Source organism: Leguminivora glycinivorella, chromosome 12 (assembly GCF_023078275.1).
Source record: "Leguminivora glycinivorella isolate SPB_JAAS2020 chromosome 12, LegGlyc_1.1, whole genome shotgun sequence".
NCBI lineage: Eukaryota > Metazoa > Arthropoda > Insecta > Lepidoptera > Tortricidae > Leguminivora > Leguminivora glycinivorella.
The window spans coordinates 13,361,009-13,383,008 of record NC_062982.1 but is presented as its reverse complement, the minus strand read 5'-3'; the positions used below and the strand labels follow the sequence as shown (position 1 = coordinate 13,383,008).

At 39.0% G+C, this 22,000-nt stretch overlaps 3 protein-coding genes across 4 annotated transcripts; 2 read left to right on the top strand and 1 right to left on the bottom strand.

Annotated features, from left to right (window-relative positions):
- The first annotated feature begins 105 nt into the window (after positions 1-105).
- On the top strand, positions 106-5,028 carry LOC125232178 (meiosis-specific with OB domain-containing protein). 2 transcript variants are annotated; one of them, XM_048137807.1, is made up of 8 exons: positions 106-367; positions 517-575; positions 651-804; positions 999-1,170; positions 1,260-1,429; positions 3,794-3,947; positions 4,612-4,714; positions 4,821-5,028. In XM_048137807.1, exons 1-8 carry the CDS (start codon positions 121-123, stop codon positions 4,977-4,979), a joined length of 1,218 nt encoding a protein of 405 aa, XP_047993764.1. In that variant the 5' UTR covers positions 106-120; the 3' UTR covers positions 4,980-5,028. The 2 variants fall into 2 exon arrangements, with proteins under 2 accessions (XP_047993764.1, XP_047993765.1); XM_048137808.1 differs by lacking the exon at positions 4,612-4,714 and having other exon boundaries at positions 4,821-4,958.
- A 220-nt stretch (positions 5,029-5,248) lies between these two features.
- LOC125231944 (dynein intermediate chain 3, ciliary) lies at positions 5,249-9,851 on the top strand. The gene is made up of 11 exons (XM_048137552.1): positions 5,249-5,547; positions 5,660-5,807; positions 5,912-6,167; positions 6,509-6,618; positions 6,715-6,866; positions 7,044-7,178; positions 7,257-7,338; positions 7,520-7,698; positions 8,302-8,434; positions 8,657-8,761; positions 9,007-9,851. The coding sequence occupies exons 1-11, from the start codon at positions 5,333-5,335 to the stop codon at positions 9,208-9,210; spliced, it is 1,719 nt and encodes a 572-aa protein (XP_047993509.1). The 5' UTR covers positions 5,249-5,332; the 3' UTR covers positions 9,211-9,851.
- Positions 9,852-10,254: 403 nt separating this feature from the next.
- Positions 10,255-21,084, bottom strand: LOC125231956 (ecto-NOX disulfide-thiol exchanger 2-like). The gene is given in 11 exon segments (XM_048137563.1): positions 10,255-10,530; positions 12,341-12,484; positions 12,991-13,134; positions 13,308-13,460; positions 14,998-15,104; positions 16,278-16,461; positions 16,567-16,806; positions 17,621-18,112; positions 18,115-18,269; positions 19,708-19,866; positions 20,857-21,084. Coding segments are annotated over 11 exon segments (1,995 nt in total). The 5' UTR covers positions 20,864-21,084; the 3' UTR covers positions 10,255-10,320.
- Positions 21,085-22,000: the final 916 nt, after the last annotated feature.

Genomic DNA, 22,000 nt, shown 5'->3' with positions numbered 1-22,000 from the left:
GTCAAAATATACATCCGTGTCCGGTACGAACCACTATTTATGGCGGCAGTCCGATTGAAATAATGGAAGAAGTGTTTCACAAGTTATTGATAACTCAGTGAAAAACATATTTAGAATAAAATGTCAGGAGTTCAAAGAGTGCGTTTGAATAACCTAAACATAAACCTAAAGAGTGCCCTAATAGTAGGGATTATTATAGCTAAAAAGAAGCCGCGTGCAGTAGGATCCAAGAAGAAAAATGGGGATTCTAGAGGAGTTATGGGTTTTGTCATGCGAGATTCAGAGGTAGATACCATTAATGTCGACGTCTGGGGCTCCGAGTATTTCGCCTTAACTTTTTATGAAAGGTTTCTTGTTGGCGATGTGGGTAAGTTTGCTTTTATAACTTTAGTACCTACTTTTGTTCAGCGGGCAATTACAATACTTGAAATTTTTTATGAAGTTTCAAAAATTCATACTTTGAGATATTTTTGGATATTTGCCATAGTTATTCCTAAAGAACCAAACATTTTTCAGTTGAAATTTCCCAACCGAAGATTTGCGTTAAAAGCGGCAATGATGAGTATAGACCATTAGTAAGTGTACCTTTAATTCAACATGTTTTTTCATTCAAAATATATCTCAAAAATTATGATACAATACAATTCCAGGTAACTTCTCCTTTTGAACTTGTCCTAAACGAGGGCACATCCGACGTGTGTATCCACACCGGGGACTCGTTTGCGTCGTTTCTCCCGCTCCTCCACATACCGTCTAAACCGCCGTCTGGTTATTACGGACTTGGAGAAGTGCTCAAACTGCCAGGTAAGTGTGTAACAAACTTGCAACGCCAATTACGACACGCTGTTGTGAAAACATCTCAATTTAAGAACGAATGTAAGGACTTAGCTTGCTCGTTCGATTATATGGCGCAGTCGGTAGAATTAGAACGTTTAGTTACCTTTTCATCAGTATTTTTTTGTTCTCTGTTATGTCTAAATTTTTATTTACTTTTACAGAAGGTGACAATGTGTACGTCGACTTGCTCGTTGTAGTAAAGTCTGTAAAGCCAGTAAAAAGCATCAAGACCAAAGCTGGCGTGGACATGACTCTGCGGAACGTAGAGATTATTGACAACACCACGCCTGCCTCCATCGAGCTAGTTATATTCGACATAGATACTATACAAAGGTTTGAGCAGTCTCTTAAAACCCAAGACTATAAATGTGTAATCCCTCTTTCGCGGGCTAACACCTCTATAAAACAACTCGATATTTCAGGGCGGAAGACTGGCGTCCGCTCGAAAGCGTGCTGTTTATATCGGACGCACGCGTGTCGTGGCGTGGCCGTGTGGGCGTGCAGGTGTCCATGCGTACTATTGTTACCCACCAGCCACATACTGCAGATGCCGAGGCACTGCTTCTGTATGTTAGGAACCAGGCTAATACACGTAAGTTTATTTATTTATCGGTTTTTGAAGGCAGTGCAGTCGAATTTACTGTGCCAACCAAAGTTTCAAATAAAACATAGTTACCTTTGTCATCATAATAATTTTTAAGAAAAAAAAACCGCCTTCCTTTGGGGTTCTGGTGAAAAATACTTTCAAATGTTGGATTATGTTATCAATTCGTCTATATATTTTTTAATGTTTGTTATTCGATATCTCCGTCATTTCTGAACCAATTTTGAAATTTGGATGATTCTGAAGTACTTACAGATGAGAATGATTATCAGAACGGAAATCTAACCAGGAGCGGCTCACTCTTCATCAGCAGTTCCACTGCACCAAATGTCACTGTTCTGGACGTAAGTGCATGCTGTTCTTATAAAAATACCAAAGTCACTATAAGTGTGCCGTTCAGATTTGAGGAGTTCCATTCTGACCATCATCAGGAGTTCCACTGCACCAAATGTCACTGTTCCGTACGTAAACACAAAAATCACCATATGTATGCCTTTCAGATTTGAGGAGTTCCCTCGATTTCTCCAGGATCCCACCACCAGAACTGGGCTCTGAGAAAAATGGGACCAATCTGTATGCATATACATTCAATCAAAAAAAATATTCAAAATCGGTCCAGTAACGACGGAGATATCGAGGAACAAACATAAAAAAAAATACAGACGAATTGAGAACCTCTTCCCTTGAGATTTGGAAGGCGGTTAAAAAACCGCCGCTTTTGGGGTTCTGGTGAAAGGTACTTGCGAATGTTGGATTATGTCGAAATGTGTAGGTAATTTTTAAAACTGCTATTAATATAAATCTTTGATTATTTGATGGGAACACAAATTTAATGAATATACGTATACAGTTAAGGTTTGAGGAATTTCCTCAATTCCTCATGAATCCGATATATCCGATTACATAATTAATATCTGGGCAACCGAGCTTCGCTCGGTTCTGTTTCGTATCCTTGACATGTGTCGCCATCTAGTTCAAAAATGAATAGTACCTACATCGAGCGAAAGAATTCTCAGCCTTAACAACACAACTACTCCACACGAGATGGCGCGCATTTCGCCACAAAAACACAAATAGTGTATTTTCTATTCGTTTTAGCCTTGACCTGTGTCGCCATCTAGTGTTTGCAATAAATAGTACTTACATCGACCGAAAGAATTCTGTCTTAACAGTACAACTACTGCACACGAGATGGCGCGCGAAGAAAAACGCATGAAAACTCGAAAATTCGCGTTTTCCGGGACCTAAGGATAAGTTAGACCGATTTTTCACCCCCAAAAACCCCCACATAACAAATTTCTGCGAAATCGTTAGAGCGGTTTCCGAGATCGTCAGTGTAAATAAATATATATATAAATAAATAAATAAATAAATATATAAATATACAAGAATTGCTCGTTTAAAAGTATAAGATAAGAAATCGAGGCTTATAGAATTTGACTTGAAAACTCAATATGTAAGCATAACAAAGAGAACAAATCTCCTAACAAATAAATGTGACTGTTCTGAACTTAAATGCATGCTGTTCCTACAAAAATACAAAAGTCACTATAAGTGTGCCGTTCAGATTTGAGGAGTTCCGTTCTGATCTTCATCAGCAATTCCTCTGCCAAATGCCACTCTTCTGGGCGTAAAGTGCATGCCGTTCTTATAAAAATACCAAAGCCACTATAAGTGTGCTGTTCAGATTTGAGGAGTTCCGTTCTGATCATCATCATAAGTTCGATCCACTGCACCAAATTTCACTGTTCTGAAAGTAAACGCAAGCTGTTCTTATAAAAATACCAAAGTCGTTATAAGCGTGCCGTTCAGATTTGAGGATCCTATCATATCCTTATCCTATTATAAAAACACAAAAATCATCATATGTATGCCTTTCAGATCTCATCACCAGAACTGGGTTCTGATAAAAATGGGACCAATCTGTATGAATATACATTCGATAAAAATAAAAATCAAAATCGGTCCAGTAACGACGGAGATATCGTGGAACAAACAAAAAAAAACTTACAGACGAATTGAGAACCACCTTCCTTGAGATTTGGGTGCGGCGGTTAAAAATAAATATAAGTATTATAAGTATTTGGCGCTTTAGCTGTGACAATATTTTCGAAACTGACTGTTTAGCTACTTAGTCCATAGAAAAAAATCCTGCCGTTTTTTTTTGTAAACGTCATAATTTTCATAAAACTTTTAGCGGTAGAAGATTTCTCTAATACCTGATGACGAGACAACTTTCGCTCCATAAAAAAGTTACAAACAGGCCTAAAACCCAGCATGAAATTTTAGAGGGGGTAGAACATCTCCGTTCAGGTGTTAGCGAACAGCGACATGAAGTCACTAATGTCATAGGTGGCGGCGAAGCGGCGGCGTGGGCCGCGTGGAGCGGCGAGCGCGCGGCGGCGGCGTCGGCGGCGCAGGTGCGCGACCGCCTCGCCGCCGCCGCGCCCTTCTGCGCCTCGCTGCACGCGCTCTGCACGCAGCTCGACCTCGAGGACCTTGTCGCGTGAGTAGTGGCTAGCGCGTCACTCCAGTAGCGGTAGCTCGGAATAGCTACCTGATAATTTAATTTCTGTGGAAAACGGTGACATGCTATTTTTTCATCAGATGCCCTAGAATTTGAGAATCTAGTGATGTTGATCGATCGTCACCCCTTTTACTACTACTAACTTAAGAAGAATTACTGTAAGTACTTAAGAAGAATTTTAAATAGCTCATAGCGGTCGATGGTAAAAATCTTTCTCGTGAACATTATTTCATGCCATTTTAAATAGGTAGGATCCAATTTCCTGTTAAGTGCTTACGTGTCACACGCCACGCTTGCAGATTTCAGCGTCGTACTTCGCGCTGTTTTGCAAGCCGTGATCCACACACAGGCGACGCATTTCCTAAGACGCAGAACGGACGTCAGCGCCGCGCCGCCCGAGTGTAATTTAAAAAACGTCTCCTGAGTACATTCTGTATATGAAGGACGTAAGACAAAGCGACGCGTCGCTTGAGGCGCGCGCCGCGTTTTTTAAATTACACTCTGGCGGAGCGACGCTGACGTCCGTTCGGCGTCTTAGGACATGCGTCGCCTCTGTGTGAATAGTCCCCAAGGGAGACGAGTCTCTGCCGTCTGCCCGTATATAATACTGTACGTGGTAACGGACACCCGTTTATTCATTCAGGGATCAAAACGTCGAAGAATTGAGAATGCGCTTCGCGGATCATACGGGAGAGTTAAATGTCCGCCTTCCTGTGAATATACTGGAAGAAGTCCTTGGCTTTTCGGCAAGTACCTACAAAAAAAACCCATTCTAAAACAATGTCCCAGCGCAAGTATTTTGTGTCCGTTTCTGCTATTAATAGAAGTGTGGTCTTAACAATAATGTTTCAGGCAGCTCAACTGAAAGCGATGTCAGCGGACGAACGAGCTTCAGTTCGTTGGAAAATTCTCTTGGAGCAGTGCACCGTCAAGCTGGCCGGGTCCCCTTCGAGACTGCTTGTGTTAAGTCTGAGACGCGCTTCCCAAGCTGATCCCATTCCTCTCTACTAGTTGATTATTTACTTACGTATAAAATAAAATTTATGTTAAGTTTATGTCGAAAATAATTTAATTTATTATTAATAAACTCGCAGTTTTTTCATTTAACATAACTTCGTAGATGTCTATAATATAGATTATGTATTCTCCTACAACGAGTTGATATCGAATCTAGTCCTATATACTTTTTATATGTAGAACGTAATAATTTTATTATAGAAGCATGGAATAGTAAACAATATAAATACTTGCATTGTACCCAATGGGGATTGAGGAATATTGCTTTAGTAGGTTACCTAGCAACTTCTTCATCGATTAAATTACCGGAGAGTTAGACTGCCCGTAAACAACAGTATCACGTAATTATGGAAAAACCAGAGAAGACTGAAATACAATATGAATATACCAAAAAAAGAAGAGATTTCGGGAGACAATGCTTATTCGAAGACCACGGACCTGAAGTGCTCATCAATATACCAAATAACCCTTCACATTACAAGAACTACATACTACGGAATCCAGTGCATGTGGCTATACAAAATACCAGCACCATGTCAGAGCATTGGATTAATTCAGTAAGGTAGGTAAACTCAAAACCAGATTGTTCTGCGTTTACATCTGTTCCGCTTCCAGCTGGAGAGTGAACTCAGCGTCGGTTAATTAAGTATCAAAGATTTATTTTTAATTTTTAGAGCCGAATACACCAGTTCCGGGATAAATCACATAGAAGGCGGCTGGCCGAAAGATATAAATATGAATGATCCCGAGGCAACACAACGGTACCGTCGCAAGATCGAGAAAGACGACGCGTACATACACGCCGTTATGCATTTGGGTCATGTAAGCTAAAAACAATGAATCGGACTAAAACACGTTATAAGTACAATCGAATCAAATCAGATTTATTCACTAAAGTATACTAACTTTTTTTTTTTATTCTACAGAGTATGGAACACAACATCCTTCAAAATCACGCCATCGACATGTACCAAACGTATTATTCTGAACTCCCCTCGATTCCACCGGTGGAACGAAGCAGTTGTCATACAGTGAACGTGTACAGAGAGCCGGGAACCAGAAGACCCGTGCGATCGCTTTCATGGCAGGCCGATGGAGGAGCTCGTTTAGCCACTGCATATGCTGATATAGATCTCATGAGGAACAATCGAGCTCCACAAGTTTCTTATATTTGGGATATAGGTAAAGATAAACAAACGTTAAACAGTTGCCTTGGAAAATCGTTTAGCTTAAGGCACTGGTCCCACCGCGAGCTAGTAAGCTATGAGCTATCGGTTATAAAAACGAACAAAAGATAATCACTCCCGTGTAAATAAAAGAGACACGGCGATGTTTATAGTTACTCGCCCAGCGGTGAGCTATCAAAATCGCCGTGTCTCTTTTATTTGCATGGGAGTGCTTATCTTTTGTTCGTTTTTGTAGCCGATAGCTCATAGCTTACTAGCTCGCGATGGGACCAGTGCCTTAGTTCTACTTTTTCCCTATATTTGAACTGACACACTATCATGCCTTACATTTTCTAGAAAATGCTAACGCACCGGAGCTAACGATAAAACCCACGCAACCACTTCTTGATTTGCAGTACAATCCACGAGACCAAAATATACTGGTTGGAGGAATGTTGAATGGCCAGGTAAGCCGACAGCTAATTAGTCTACCAGTTTTAGAAAAAAAAAACCATACTTTATACATAATCATAACCTAGCGAGTGACCCAGTCGATGTTTTAGGTGGGTTGGTGGGATATGCGTAAAGGAGGCGAAGCTGCTGGTGTGTGTCCTCCTCACGTGGCTCACCGGGATCTTGTTAGAAACGTTCTGTTTATCAATTCCAAAACGGGCGCTGAATTCTTCTCGTCAGGCCCTGATGGCGTAGTAAAATGGTACGTAGGTATAATGTGTAAAATCGTTTTGCCCCACCAAAGGACATTGGAGGAAATATTGGTTAGTTAGTAATCAGAAAATTATTCGCAGGGAGCAAATTTCTAACCACCATGTTCTGAAATGACACAGTAAGATATGATAAACTTTTATATTCAATTACTTATGACTTTTGGCAGGTGGGATACACGGAACATGAGTGAGCCTACAGATTCAATGATTATAGACCTAGTCAAGCTTCCAACGGACGCACAAAGCATAGAGAATTCTTTGGGAGTATCCGCACTGGAATACGAACCAACAATACCTACTAGGTGGGTTCTATTTGAATATTAATTGAAATGTAAAATTACTTATTTTATTAGAACTTTTCTAAATTAAACACATTACAGATTCATGGTGGGGACTGAAACTGGAGCAGTAATAGGTGGAAATCGTAAAGGAAAAAATCCTCTGGAAAAACTGCCCACCAAAGTAAGTTGATGCTTTAGCATAATGGCACTTCTTGGATTTTAATTGTGGGCGAGCTCACTCCATCGTAGGCCACGTCTTCGCCTTTGGCTAGAGTTCAAGAGTAAGCCCATTTATAATAATAATAATAAAAAACATTAGAATGAATAAAACACGATTAAGGTTTTTTTTTGTGCTCTTCCAGTATGAAGCTCATCTCGGCCCCGTTTACGCTCTGCAGCGCAACCCAACATTTTTGAAAAACTTTCTGACGGTTGGTGACTGGACAGCTCGAGTATGGAGTGAAGATTGTAGGGAGTCCTCTATTCTTTGGACCTATTCGCATCGGACGAAGCTCACGGATGGTGCTTGGAACCCTATTAGGTAGTTTACGGTAGGGTGCCGTTTCGTTCGTTGATCGGAGCGCTCCGATCTCGTTCAATCACTCCCACGAACTAGTTCGCTCTTTTAGGTCTTTTGCTCATTTAGTTCAGCCAGACCAGCGACCACTGCGGTCGGAAAGATCAGAACGAATGGGACCGAATAGTGTCAAAATGATACGAATAGTCCACAGATAGTAACATTCCGGGCCGAAAGGTTGTAAGTAACCGAAGTTTAATATGAAAACTTGACTTTTTTGTTGCTCTGCTAAGTAGCTCTCGATCGGCGCGGTCACACATTCGTTCTCGATCCAAACCGCTCGCGCTCGCCGATCCTATACTGAACTAAATGAGCAAAGACCGATTCTCAGACCACGGAAAGATTCAGTTCATTTCGGTCATTGATGGGATTTTATTCCTAACAGTTCATAGTTCGTGAACGACACAAGCTTAGTTTACGGTTATCTACAAAGCAATGACTCACTTGGTGCACTGAGACAAACGGAAACTAGGTGGATTACAAAAACAAAACAAATAAAATCTCAACTAGTTTAGAATTAATCACAGATATAAGCAAAAACTTACCAGCATTTGTTTTGGTCAACAGATTTTCGCTTATGCTTGTGACGCAGTGGGATGGATGTTTATCGTGCTGGGACTTATTACGACGACGAAGCGCCCCAATAGTCACAGCGCAACTATGCGACGAGCCTCTATTGAGGTTACGGCCACATGAAGGGGTAAGTGTGATAGAAGAGCTAGCTAAAGATAAATGCCGTCTATAGTATAGCCTCGTGTCTTTTACTATGAAAGCTTAATAATAACAATGCATGTTGGACTCAATTTACAGACAAGAGTTTTTGTGAAAGTGACTGTGGGTTAGCTTCTTTCCGTCATTTAAATATACTAAAAAAGAGCGGAACACTTGTGTATTCTTATTCATAAAACACCGCTTATTTTAGGGGCTCCTTGTGGCGTGTGGAAGTAGCAAAGGAACAGTGTATCTGGCAGAGCTGTCACAAAACCTCGGAACAGCTGACAAGAACGACAAACAGCTGCTTACTTCTGTAAGTTAAACATATAGTGGCGATACGAATCGTTAATCATTTCTAGGTCTCTTTGGAATCTTCTCACAAATACTCACTAAACTGCCTGCCGGTCTCAAACTAAAGGCGTCGAAAGTCTACCACATTATTGCAATTTAACCGTCTTAAAGTGAAAGAGTGAAATAGTAATAATAGTTGTTTCTCGTTGTCATTTAGAATTTAGAGCATAAAATGTAGTCTTCTGTGCAAACTTAATTATTTTCCAGATTTTAGAACGAGAAAACAAACGTGAGAGGATACTAGAAGCCCGGATGAGAGAGTTGAGACTGCGGATGCGTCAAGACCGCGACGGCGGTCCGCAGGTCACGGAGACCGACCACACCGCCAACGACAAGGACCTCGAAGAAGCCACGGCGGAGTACATGCAAACCGTCAGCGAACTACAAGCCCAACAACAAAAGACGCAATAAAATGTCTCTTTTGTGTGTAGGTACTGTTATTGTTGGGACTGAATTAGCAACTTGACATATTATTTATAATCATAAAGGTACGTGTGAGCATTGCGGCATATGCAAGAGCTGGCAGCCATATTTAGGCGATTTTATTGTACCTACTTACTACTAAAAGGTAATTATGCACTATCACTAAAGAAAACTGTAATGGATACCAGCATCCTTCCTAGCCTAACATATGGCAGCCAAACATGGGTGTTTACAAACAAAGTCAAAAATGCTATTACAACCTGTCAGCGTGCAATGGAGAGGAGTCTTTTAAAAATACGGAAAGTTCATAAAATCAGGAGCGAAAATATAAGGAAGAAAACCAAGCTTACAGATGCCCTACAGCAGAGCCTACGCTTGAAATGGAAATGGGCAGGGCACATAGCTAGGTATAAAGACGGAAGATGGACACTGGAAACTACAAAATGGAAGGGACCAGCTGGAAAAAGAAATAGGGGAAAACCAAGAAAGAGATGGACCGAGGACATCATTCCAGTAGCAGGCATAGACTGGCTAAAGACAGCCCAAAATAAAGACCAATGGAGAAAGTGTGAGGAGGCTTTTACCCAAAAGGGGTCCACATTAAGTTAAAGAAACATAACAGAAGTATACCTATTGTAATGTAATGTGGAAATAAAAAAGCTATTTTATTTTATTTTATTATTGTACCTACTTTGTAGTTAGGATTTGGATCAATCCTAAGCAAAGCAAGCTTTGCAAGCAATGTAAGTTTGGAACCGTCTATATGGGGTTTTATTAAAGATCCTCATGAATCAGTTATGAATAAAACGCTAAAAGAATTAGAATCAACTTTTTTTAAAACCATTTTGACAAAAAAAGGATGTAATAAAAAATATAATTGTGGAACTGTGGCTCCCGACGGGAGAACAGAAAAACCTATTTGTTTTTTTAATTCATTGATGTAAATTGATACAATTTGAAGATAAAACAATCAGCACATTTATTTTTGAATTGGAGTTCCTAAAGTGATATTTTAAAATTAAAATACCGAAATGTGACATCAAAAGACATTTTATTAAGTGATCTTAATATGACATGACTACATAATAAAGACTTAACTTATCCACTGACGAGCGGCTTGACGTCGTCCTTGGTGAAGGCGTGGAAGAGCCATCGCTTCTCGATGTTGGCGCCGACGCCCTGCGTGGCGCACTGGAACACGTCGGCGTGCTTCTGCAGCACGTGGTGCACCGTGGCCTGCGTCACGTGCGGGAACAGCGCGCGCACGTACGACACCACGTAGTCCAGGCTCGCGCCGTGCGGGTGAACCTGTAAAGGGAATTTAGGTACTACGATATTTATTGTGTTACGCAACAGGAATCAACTCATGAACCCCTGCATGAAATTTGGTACCAATATGTATATCAATCATGCCTTTTTAGGGTTCCGTAGTCAACTAGGAACCCTTATAGTTTCGCCATGTCTGTCTGTCCGTCCGTCCGTCCCTCCGCGGATAATCTCAGTAACCGTCAACACTAGAAAGCTAAAATTTGGTACCAATATGTATATCAATCACGCCAACAAAGTGCAAAAATAAAAAATGAAAAAAAAAATGTTTTATTAGGGTACCCCCCATACATGTAAAGTGGGGGCTGATATTTTTTTTCATTCCAACCCCAACGTGTGATACATTGTTGATTAGTTATTTAAAAATGAATAAGGGTTTACTAAGATCGTTTTTTGATAATATCAATATTTTTGGAAATAATCACTCCTAAAGGAAAAAAAAGTGCGTCCCCCCCCCCCCCCTCTAACTTTTGAACCATATGTTTAAAAAATATGAAAAAAAATCACAAAAGTAGAACTTTATAAAGACTTTCTAGGAAAATTGTTTTGAACTTGATAGGTTCAGTAGTTTTTGAGAAAAATACGAAAAACTACGGAACCCTACACTGAGCGTGGCCCGACACGCTCTTGGCCGGTTTTTTTTTCCTTTAGGAGCGATTATTTCCGAAAATATATTATCAAAAAACAATTTTAGTAAACCCTTATTCATTTTTAAATACCTATCCAACAATATATCACACGTTGGGGTTCGAATGAAAAAAAAATCAGTCGCCACTTTACATGTAGGGGGGGTACCCTAACATTAAAAAAAAATCCACTTTTTATTTTACCACTTTGTCTGCGTGATTGATATTGGTACCAAATTTCAGCTTTCTAGTGCTAACGGTTAATACTGAGATTATCCGCGGACGGACGGACGGACAGACAGACATGGCGAAACTATAAGGGTTCCTAGTTGACTACGGAACCCTAAAAACCTTGGGACTGAGAGGGTGTACCTATTGATCTAGGACACGAGGATTTAATACAAAAAGGATGCATATCTTCTTGGGACCTTATTTTACAATACCAAAAATCGCATTAACCATTAGGTTATTATTTAGTAGATGGATTGCAAATAATTTTTCCCCTCACTAGCTCGGAAACACGTGTTTTGTCCTTTAATACCAGCGGGTAAAAACGCATTTTATCCACTAGTGGGTAAAGTAATTTGACCTTGAATAAAGTCAAATTAACTGCTTTAAAATTGATAAAAGTAGGTGAATCTAGTAATAATAAAGATGATTTTACCACCTGTGGAACTACTGGAAGAGTGATAAACGCATTTTTTGCGTTGTAGTTTCCTCGCTATAGTGAGGGGAAAAGTTTTGTGTTACACTCGGGTGAAAATGTATTTTACTTCTCGTGTGTTAAAAAACTCGCAAGTTCAGGATTCTATCCTCGAACCACTCGCTTCGCTCGTGATTCTACTATAGAATCCTTTCACTTGCTCGTTTTTTAATTCCACACTCGGCGTTAAAATACAACTTTGCCCCCTTGTATAACAAATAAGTATTAAATAAATTAACTATTTCACCCAAATTAAAGAAAAGGTTCAGGTCGTGTCGTACCAGAAGGTGAAGGAATTGGCAGAAGACCGGACGAGTTGGAGATTGCTCCACCGACAAGAGCACAGCTTTTAAGTTAGAAGAAGAGATTAAATAAATGAGGACAGTTCAGGGTGCTTGTGAAAACCGAGTAATAATTTTGACGTGATTTCTGCTTTACAAGTACGTTGGCCGCAGTAACTTACCTGAAGGAACGCCGACATAACTCCAATCAATTTAGCTTCCCCACAGCCGGCTTCCACGGACTCCTTCAGGTGCACCTTGGCGTCCAGGTCGTCCGGCAGCGGCGGCGGCGGCGGCGGCTTCACAATGGGCTGCGGCAATGGCGGCTGAAATACACATACATAAAATCGATATTAACGACTTCCAATTACCTATTAGTAAATATTCCTGCAACAGATCAGATGGCAAGATGTGAATGATGTGATGTGTTCGAAAATAAAACTGCAATATTCTTGACTGTTTTTTTTTTTTAATAGTGCTTGATTATGATTAACAAAGCCATAGAGTAAATACAGAAATGTGTTCTAACCCCATTGTTTCTAAATTGTTATTTAACACTAAGTATAAAACTCGGTTTGAATAGTTATTCAAAGAAAATTAAAAAGTTTCTGAAAATTAGAAAAGTAAAATTACAGAACCGATGATTGCTAGACCATCTCACACGTTTCGTTTCTGTAATTTTATTTTGACTCGTGCTGAAGAGTAGTATCTGCTACGACTGCTACGAGTGCTACGTAACGTCATCGTCACAAAGAATTAAGCGAGATTGACGTGATTAAAAAAATATTCCATTACGAACCAGTCAAACCACTAAACATATAAGGTGACTTACATTTTTCTCAAAATGACTGTTCAAAGCTTGTCGAGCAATGAATTGAGCTTTGAATTTCTCCATCTCCTTTTGCGCATCTGCTTTGATAACATCGACTTCGTTTTTGTACGCTTCCAATTGGAAACGAAGACTGTCGTTCTCACGCTGAAATAAAATAATAGAGGAATGTTCAAGTAACAGTATGAATAAATTACTGACTTGACCAGACACATCCATGAGGCAGAGGGATATTTTCCAACTTATTTCGACATTTTCTAATATCAAATTGATAGAGTTCAATTTTGAATAGTTTCAAATTGCTGAGGTAAAATATTCACCTTCAAACTCTGCGCGTCTTCATCCATCCCACCGGAGTTCCCCATGGAGTTTCCATATCCTTGGTTCATATTAAATGCACCATTGTTGAAACCGTCGTTGTCTTCAGAGCCAACAAATTTCTCATTGAATTCCTCTTTCAATGTATGGAATTCCTGTAAAATGCGATTATTTCCATTAATAAACTTATCGATGCTAAATGTGGAATCCAGTATAAAGGTAGTTTTTGCTGGGGGTACTTGAAAGGAAAAAATCGAGTCACCCCTGCAATTTCTACAAGAATGTAAACAAGATTCATCAAATCGGAAACTTGGTCATTTCTGTGTTTCTCTTTGACGTGTACAGAGAGAGATATAACATCACACTATACAGGGTGTATTTTGATAGCGGGTCAGTAAGGGCAGCTATGAGATGCCGTAGTCCTAGGTGAAAATGGTCTAAGGAGACCATCCATCGATTTCAAATTGATGAAAAATGGCATTTACAGATTTTGGAAAAAACATACAGGGTGCGAGAAAAAGGGCATTTTTGACAAACTTTTTCTTTGACGCCAATCGATCCCATTCCTATCCAGGATCAAAAGCTTGTATGGGACCAAAAAAAAACTTTTCCCATACAATTTGTATGAAAAAATTATTTTTTTTCGCATGGTGTTTTTTGATGCCAATCGATTCCATTCCTATTCAGTATCAATACTTGCTTAGGGGTCAACTCACGGCAATGCACTAAAAACCCACAAATTAATGGCTACATTTTACTATGGGGAAAATATCGAAAAAAATTTCTTCTATTTATGGCTCTTTAGTACATTACCGCAAGTTGAGCCTAAAGAAACTATCGATACTGAATAGGAATGGAATCGATTGGCATCATAAAAACACCACGTGGAAAAAAAATTCATACAAATTGTATGGGAAAAGTTTTTCGTGATTTGTGACTTTTCTAGCCGGAATATTTTTTTGGTCCCATACAAGCTTTTGATCCTTGATAGGAATGGGATCGATTGGCGTCAAAAAAAAAAGTTTGTCTAAAATGCCCTTTTTCTCGCACCCTGTATGTTTTTTCCAAAATCTATAAATGCCATTTTTCATCAATTTGAAATCGATGGATAAACCATTTTCACGTAGGACTACGCCGACTACGGTATCTCATAGCTGCCCTTACTAACCCGCTATCAAAATACACCCTGTATATGCATATAACATAAGTTAGAAAGATTAAATATAAGTGGCATAGCACGGGAATGACGGCAATAAGCATCAGCCGAGGTCCAGGGAACAACCACGAAAGTAATTACATTATACTCAAATTACAGTATTTTTTTTATCAGAACCTATTTTAACAGAAACAGCATTTGTGTAGAATGTTTAGCGGTGCTCTATTTTTTTACTCGCAAGAATAGTTGTGTTGTATATTACCTTATAGAATGCCATAATAATATACGTCCTGACCGTTCGCTTACCTTAGACAGCCGTTTTCTGAGTCAGTTAAAGAAAATGTAACCATTTAGGGACATATTTCGTATGTAATAAATAATGTAATTGTAATTATAAAACCATTAAAAAAACCTACAATTATTTTTTATTCCGTCTTACCTACCATTCAACATCTCTTTTTGAGAAAACACTCAATTTAACAATAATATAATAGAGGTTAAAAGAAAGCTCCCTATTTTAAGAACAGATATTGTACCTGTGTCATTTTCTGCCATGTCTCGATATTCTTTCGCTGTGGTTTGGTGAAATGATCCCAAACGCGCTGGTGAGTCGCAGCCGTGAATACTTTCGCCACCTGTTCGACTGAGTTTCACAAAATATACGTTAAAAGCCTCAAATGTGACCATGGCGTCACACATACCGTCGTACATTCGCGATCGGCCTCCCAGGCTCTACCGACGAGTTCATGGTTCATTGCAGACGATTGCAATGACCAATTGACCATGTATGTTACTGAACGGACTTTTAAATGTTGCAGACACCGTCGGCCTTCTGGAGTGTCAAGAGACGCGTGATGGTGCGGTACCACACCGAGATATCAATTACTTTCGCAACGATACTTTACTCTTTTATGATAAATTAATGTTACTCTTTTAAAAGTTCGATGCGTAAGTAAATGAGCCACTTACACAATGAGTTTCAGTCTGTACTGTACATGTTAACTGAAGCTGATTCGGCTTGCAGACACGTTCGGTAAAGACGGTTAAATTACACATTGGCTCAGCTGCGCAAGGATAGGACTTATGAGTGCTGCCCCGGTTGTACTACAATGCGGGCGTGATTTTTTTAGAATTATATTCAAAATAAAATCGTCGTAAAGCAAATCAGGCGAAGTAGAAGCCACTAAATATTTACATATTTTAATTCCAAATAAATCACGCACGTATGAGAGTTGTTTCAATAAATTTTAATGTTGAATATTAAAATTTATTATGTAGTGCCTGTGGTGGAATCAAAGAATGTACAGCGTGTACACTCTATGGCGCCATTGGAAGATAGAGTCCAGATAACGAAAGTTGAAACAGTTAAATTCAATTAAACAGATATATCTATGACTTAAATGAAATGCAAGTACCTAACGTAATATTTAGGTTGTACTTTTATAATAGGCTGCCCAATTGAATTTAAAAGGTAAATTTTCGTTAACCCTCTATAAGACGTACTGATCGCCAACTCAAAAACAGTTGATGACAATGATGACTTATAAGATTAACTTATAATATCTAATTCAAAAATGGATTATGTTAAATACAATAAGATAACTTGCCATGAAATGTTTTTGTAGTTGTTGTTTTGATTGTAAACTGCTGGTTCGGATCACTAGGATCTTACCTGGTTGAGACCTGAGAGAATTAATCACGAAAATGTGACGAGAATATAGGACTTTCTGCCAAAAGAGGAGCATTGAACAAGAGATTTTGGAGAGAACTGTCTAGAGATCTGACCCCATAATTTACCTAACACATGTGTACTTACGCTGGCTAATCACATTCTCAATATGGTTTTTAACTCTTTCTCTAGTGTCTTGCAATTCTTCTTCAGCTTGCATTTTTTCGTTAAACAGTCTACGAATGTGAGAGTTGGTTGCTTGGATCATGGAATAAAATTGATTTGAATTCTTCTTTGAGCACTCTCCTCTTTCTAGCCATGCCACTAATGTCTGAAATTGACAAGTTAATATTTATTTAGCTAATGTATACATATTTAACATATTTTTACCTTTAACTAAATTTGAATACAGATGTAGTATTTCGCATATACTTACTGGTAAAGTGTTAGAAAATTGCTCTTCATTTTTTATTTTCTCAGAAATTTGGGTGATAGCAAGATTGGAAAATGGTGTAATCCTGACAGGGGAGTCCTCTCGTGCGCGTCGATTGTAGGACGATGGATTATTATATTTGCTAGCCATTTCTTGCTGTGCAGTCAACTGCTGCATTTGCTGTTCTTGCACACGTTGCATTTGCCTTTGACGTCTTTCATACTCATTTTGGTCATCTCGGCTCTGAAATTATTAATATATGGGGTCACTATCAAGTTTACCTTATCACTAAACGACTATTTCGGCTAGATGTCAGAAAATGTAAATATACAGTCAGCATAAAGTCAATTCAGCTGGGATGACATTAAAGTAGAATACTCAATCAGCAAAAAGTAAATTTAACTAGATGGCTAAGACTTAAAATGAATGAGTAGCCAAACATCTGGTAATATACATAGTCTGTATGATTAGCATATCTAAAAAGCCAAAAGTTTAGTTAGTTAATTGACGTCAACAAAGAACGATACAGTAGCAAAACGTCCGGAAATATAATGTGTCATGGACGTCATGGTTTATAAATATGTAACAGTTCTTATTAACAGTGCGTTCTGGTTTGAATTCTCAAGACACTTAAGTATTTTAAAACTAGACGTTTTGCTAACGGGTCGTTTGGCGTTTATTCTATTTAGCAATAAAAACATTAAACAATCCAGATTTTTTGCTCCTTGACTGTTTAGCGTTCATGTCTGTTTTGTAATACAGACATTTGAAGATGAAGAAGAGGTTTGCAGTTACATCATTTTAAATTGTTACGTTTTAAAATCCAGACGCTTTGCTAAAGACGCATTTAGCATTCATGTCTACGTAGCCACAAAGACATAACATAACACAATCCAGACATGTCAGCTATATAGTCTTTTAGCGATAAGGTAAATTTGATAGTGACCCAATATATGTATATGTTACACGTAGTCTCCCTTTTTATAAAAAAGATACACAATTTGATAGACACATGAAAAAGCTCTTTAAAATTAAGAAAAAAGTATAAAAATCTTACCAGTGCATAATCCACATGCAGCCACCCACTATTACCATGATTATCCTCCTCTTCTTCCTCGTCATTTTTATCTTTATCCTTATTTAAAAGTTTTAAACGATAACCAGATATGAGCATAGCAGCATCAACACATGATTCTCTATCAAATCTTATATGACAGAAATTCTTTTTTGACAGTCGTAAGGTTTGAATCCTTCCATAATTTTCAAACACTTCTCTAACAATATTCTCTCTTATTTTATCTGGGAGTCCTCCAATGAATATGGTGCGGCAACCAGGTGGCCGTTCTCTGCGAGGAGGATTAGGTGTTCCTGGGGCAGGTGGTATCAGCTTGCAATGTTTTAGCTCTATCTCTTTCTTTTCAATTGGCATTTCACCTCCCATAGCACCCATATTGGGGTACATACCTATCATAGACGGATCCATCATCATGCCTCCCATCATATTCATGTCTATGGGTGCCCCAGTTGATGGAGGCAGGGTGGCATGGGTGCTGCTCCCATAGCAGACATATCCATGGACTGTTGTGGCATCATATCCATTCCCGTAGATGGCATCATATCCATGCCTGTAGTAGGCATCATGCCACCTCCCATCATCCCACTAGGCATCATCATGTTTGGGTACATGCCACCCATCATCATATTTCCTATAAGAGTTTATTTGTTAATTAAATAATTATCATTTGACAATTACTTTATATCACAGTGAACATTTTAATTATAGCAACATAGGTAAATCTAACTAGAATTGTATTGTATAGCCTGACAAGTTTTTATTTGACCCTCGCCACGTTGTGGATATTCAGCTGAACTAATTTCTTTTACTGGCAAGGATTATTTGACACCCGTCGTCGAAAGTTATCGAATGTCAGTGATGTAAACAAGAAGTGAATATTTCAAATTTTTTAATGGTTTCATCGCAATTTTGCCCATAATTATATTAATAAAAGTGAAAATTATTATTCTGAACGTAATAAATTACTAACAACAAGAAAGGATGAAGGATTTCACAGCATTTCGATAACAATGTTCTAAAATCGGTTGTTGACTTGTCCGGTACTGACAGTTTATATATTTAATAATATATTTTAACAGTCCTTGCTTATAAAATTTTGATTCTCTAAATAAAACCCTGTTTTAATTTTCTACAAATATTAACGGGTAACCAGTACATGCTGTCCCCATTATATATGACCTCGGCACATTATTGCCATATGAAAGCGGTTTATAGTGACACTCTTTCAGGGTCAAATAAATTCTTGTCAGGCAATAAGTGGAACTTAAGCTTTCATATGCACCTGTCAAAAATTTGGCATACATGTGAATGTAAATACATGTTTAAGTTGAATATACACTACCGTCAAAAAGTTTAAGACCAAACACAATGTTCAGTGTCATTGTTATAAACCCTTCTAAAAATCATCAAACTAAATTTGTAATCAATAGAAAACAACGTAATCTTATTATATTGATCGGCAACCCATTTGTTTTGCAAGACGACAACGATCTCAAACACTCAGCAAAGATCTGTAGAAGCTACACAGTCAATAAAGAACGCCAAGGTGTGTTAAAAAATATGATTTGGCCACCGCAATCCCCAGACCTTAACCCGATCGAACTTTTATGGGATGAACTCGACCGTAGAGTCCGAAGACAATGTCCGACATCTGCAACAGCTCTATGGGAGATACTGCAATACGAGTGGAAAACTGGAAATCCATTAGCCAAGAATCGCTACACAAACTTATAGCATGAATGCCAAGAATCTGCTCGGAAGTGAAAAAGCGTCGAGGAGGATTTTTCGATGAGAAAAACGAACGTATGATCCCTTTTTAAATAAAATTAATGTGGAATAAATTGTTATACGCTTTATTTTGTCGGTTGTAGGTACTGAAAAGAAATATTCTCATAGGAACTTCATGAAATGTTGATTATTTGCATATATCATGTTTGGTCTTAAACTTTTTGACGGTAGTGTACATATATGGAGCACCAAAGGTTAAATGCATAGACTTAAGATTACACAATTCAGTCTAAATTACAATTTTGATTATGTGTGAAAATCATGATATTAAAGCTACTTACCTTGTTGATACATGCCGCCCATCATCATTGGGTTCATATTATTCATAACAGGCATGTCTCCACCTTTGGAGTTGTCTTTGTTACCTTTACTTTCCCTTCTGCGCCCAACACTATCTACTGACATATTCATTGGTGACCTAGACCTGTCTCTTCTTTTACCTGTTAATTTAAAAAATGGGCTTAGTAAAACAGTAACTCAAGATGCTGTCAAGACTGGGAAAAATTAAATAGATGTTTGTGTAGTTAGACTCATATTAGCTCTTAAAACTTTTGTAACAGAGAAGCTTTTTGAAATTCCTGAAACTGATAATTTCTAATGGGAATTAGAAATTATCAGTTTCAGGAATCTGAAAAACCAAATGTATCATCATATCCGAGTCATCTAATTAGCCAGGTAAACACAGAGTGCGACACATCACGAGGCAATCTCCTCATGCGGCAAACATTCTGTAGAATTGTAGACATGTCCAAGCTACCTGCCTAGACTAGGGCACATCACACATTGGATATTTGCCGCACAAGAAGCCTTATACCTCAAATGAACAAATTCATCAATTAGGTCTAGTTACATGGATAGGTAACTAGACCTAATTAATGAATTTGCTTGTGGACATGCAGAACAAAGTAATAATGGCACAGTAAGGTCTGTCCCTTTGGCTGGAAGATTTGTTGGCTATGACAATGTTCATATTTTATTTGTTCATTTAGTATGGTGATGTACTGATGTAGTACTTAATTACTGCAAATAAATATTTTACTGCAGGAAGTGCTATATTGTTACGCCTTATCGAATATGTACTCTTTAAATACATTGACATAGGTTCCTATTTAGCGTCTTTATCTAAAACGGATGATTTACCTGTCACGTGATTTACCTAAACTGTATAAACATGTCTTTATTTATGTTTTACGATAGCTCATTGTATTCTCCTATAAAAAACTGATTCCTCAGCCAAACGAGAATATTGAAAATATAAGAAATGTAATACATGCTGTAAGGAAGCACGAACAGCAAAAACAGGAGTATAATAGCAAAAATAGTGTATACATATTCATAATACCTAAGCTACAGTATTTACCTCAAACCCATGTTTTCTGGCCTTTCTATTCATATTATCATAAAATAACTATAATAAATGATTAGCTTACCTGACATGGCGAACACTTGATGATAATGTTCAAAATAACAATCGGAATAAATATATCCTACGTTTTAATTTTAGTCTGAACCACCGGCAAGTGTGTTATTTCTCAGCAAATATTAATATTGGCATATCTAGAAATACCAAAATCAGGGACAAAATACAAAGCGTCAGCGGTCAGCATCACATTATTTTCAATATTTTCTCGACTCTCGGTCTCGAGTCAAAAGTGTCAAAACTCAAAATCAAAGCGTAGTGATTATATTCTCTTTGATCAAAGCAAGCAATATGTCTGTAAGTCCGTCTGTTAAAACCGTAGCAGACAGGCGGCCCGTACCGCGATCCTATTGAAGCTGGCGGCTTGCGTCCACTAGGCTCGCCGAGTCGAGTCTCGTTTTCGCTTTCTGCATTTCTTAAGCTAGGAACACACTACGCGGACGTCCGTCGTGAATCGACCGCGGACGGGAATCTGGACAATGACATTACACATAACCGTGCAAACTATCGGTCGACGGACGCGGACGTGGCCTTGAGCGCACGGACGTCCGATCGAAATCTGGCTCTCTGGATGTTTTGTTCCGTGCACACTGAAGCTAGGAACACACTACGCGGACGTCCGTCGTAAAACGACCGCGACCGCGACCTATCAGTGTGCACGGAACAAAAGATCCAGCGAGCCAGATTTCGATCGGACGTCCATGCGCTCAAGGCCACGTCCGCGTCCGTCAACCGATAGTTTGCACGGTTATGTGTATTTCCATTGTCCAGATTCCCGTCCGCGGTCGATTTACGACGGACGTCCGCGTAGTGTGTTCCTAGCTTGATAGGTCGCGGTCGCGGTCGTTTTACGACGGACGTCCGCGTAGTGTGTTCCGAGCTTAAGCTAGGAACATTGTCCAGATTCCCGTCCGCGGTCGATTCACGACGGACGTCCGTGTAGTGTGTTCCTAGCTTTAAAGCTAGGAACATACTACGCGGACGTCCGTCGTAAAACGACCGCGACCGCGACCTATCAGTGTGCACGGAACAAAACATCCAGAGAGCCAGATTTCGATCGAACGTCCGTGCGCTCAAGGCCACGTCCGCGTCCGTCGACCGATAGTTTGCACGGTTATGTGTATTTCCATTGTCCAGATTCCCGTCCGCGGTCG

Coding starts and splice junctions, on each gene's coding strand:
- LOC125232178 (XM_048137807.1), top strand. CDS start 121: ATGTCAGGAGTTCAAAGAGTGCGTTTGAATAACCTAAACATAAACCTA. Junction 1,171..1,259: donor GACATAGATACTATACAAAG/GTTTGAGCAGTC, acceptor TCGATATTTCAG/GGCGGAAGACTGGCGTCCGC. Junction 1,430..3,793: donor TAGGAACCAGGCTAATACAC/GTAAGTTTATTT, acceptor CTAATGTCATAG/GTGGCGGCGAAGCGGCGGCG.
- LOC125231944 (XM_048137552.1), top strand. CDS start 5,333: ATGGAAAAACCAGAGAAGACTGAAATACAATATGAATATACCAAAAAA. Junction 5,548..5,659: donor CATTGGATTAATTCAGTAAG/GTAGGTAAACTC, acceptor TTTAATTTTTAG/AGCCGAATACACCAGTTCCG. Junction 6,168..6,508: donor TTCTTATATTTGGGATATAG/GTAAAGATAAAC, acceptor TACATTTTCTAG/AAAATGCTAACGCACCGGAG.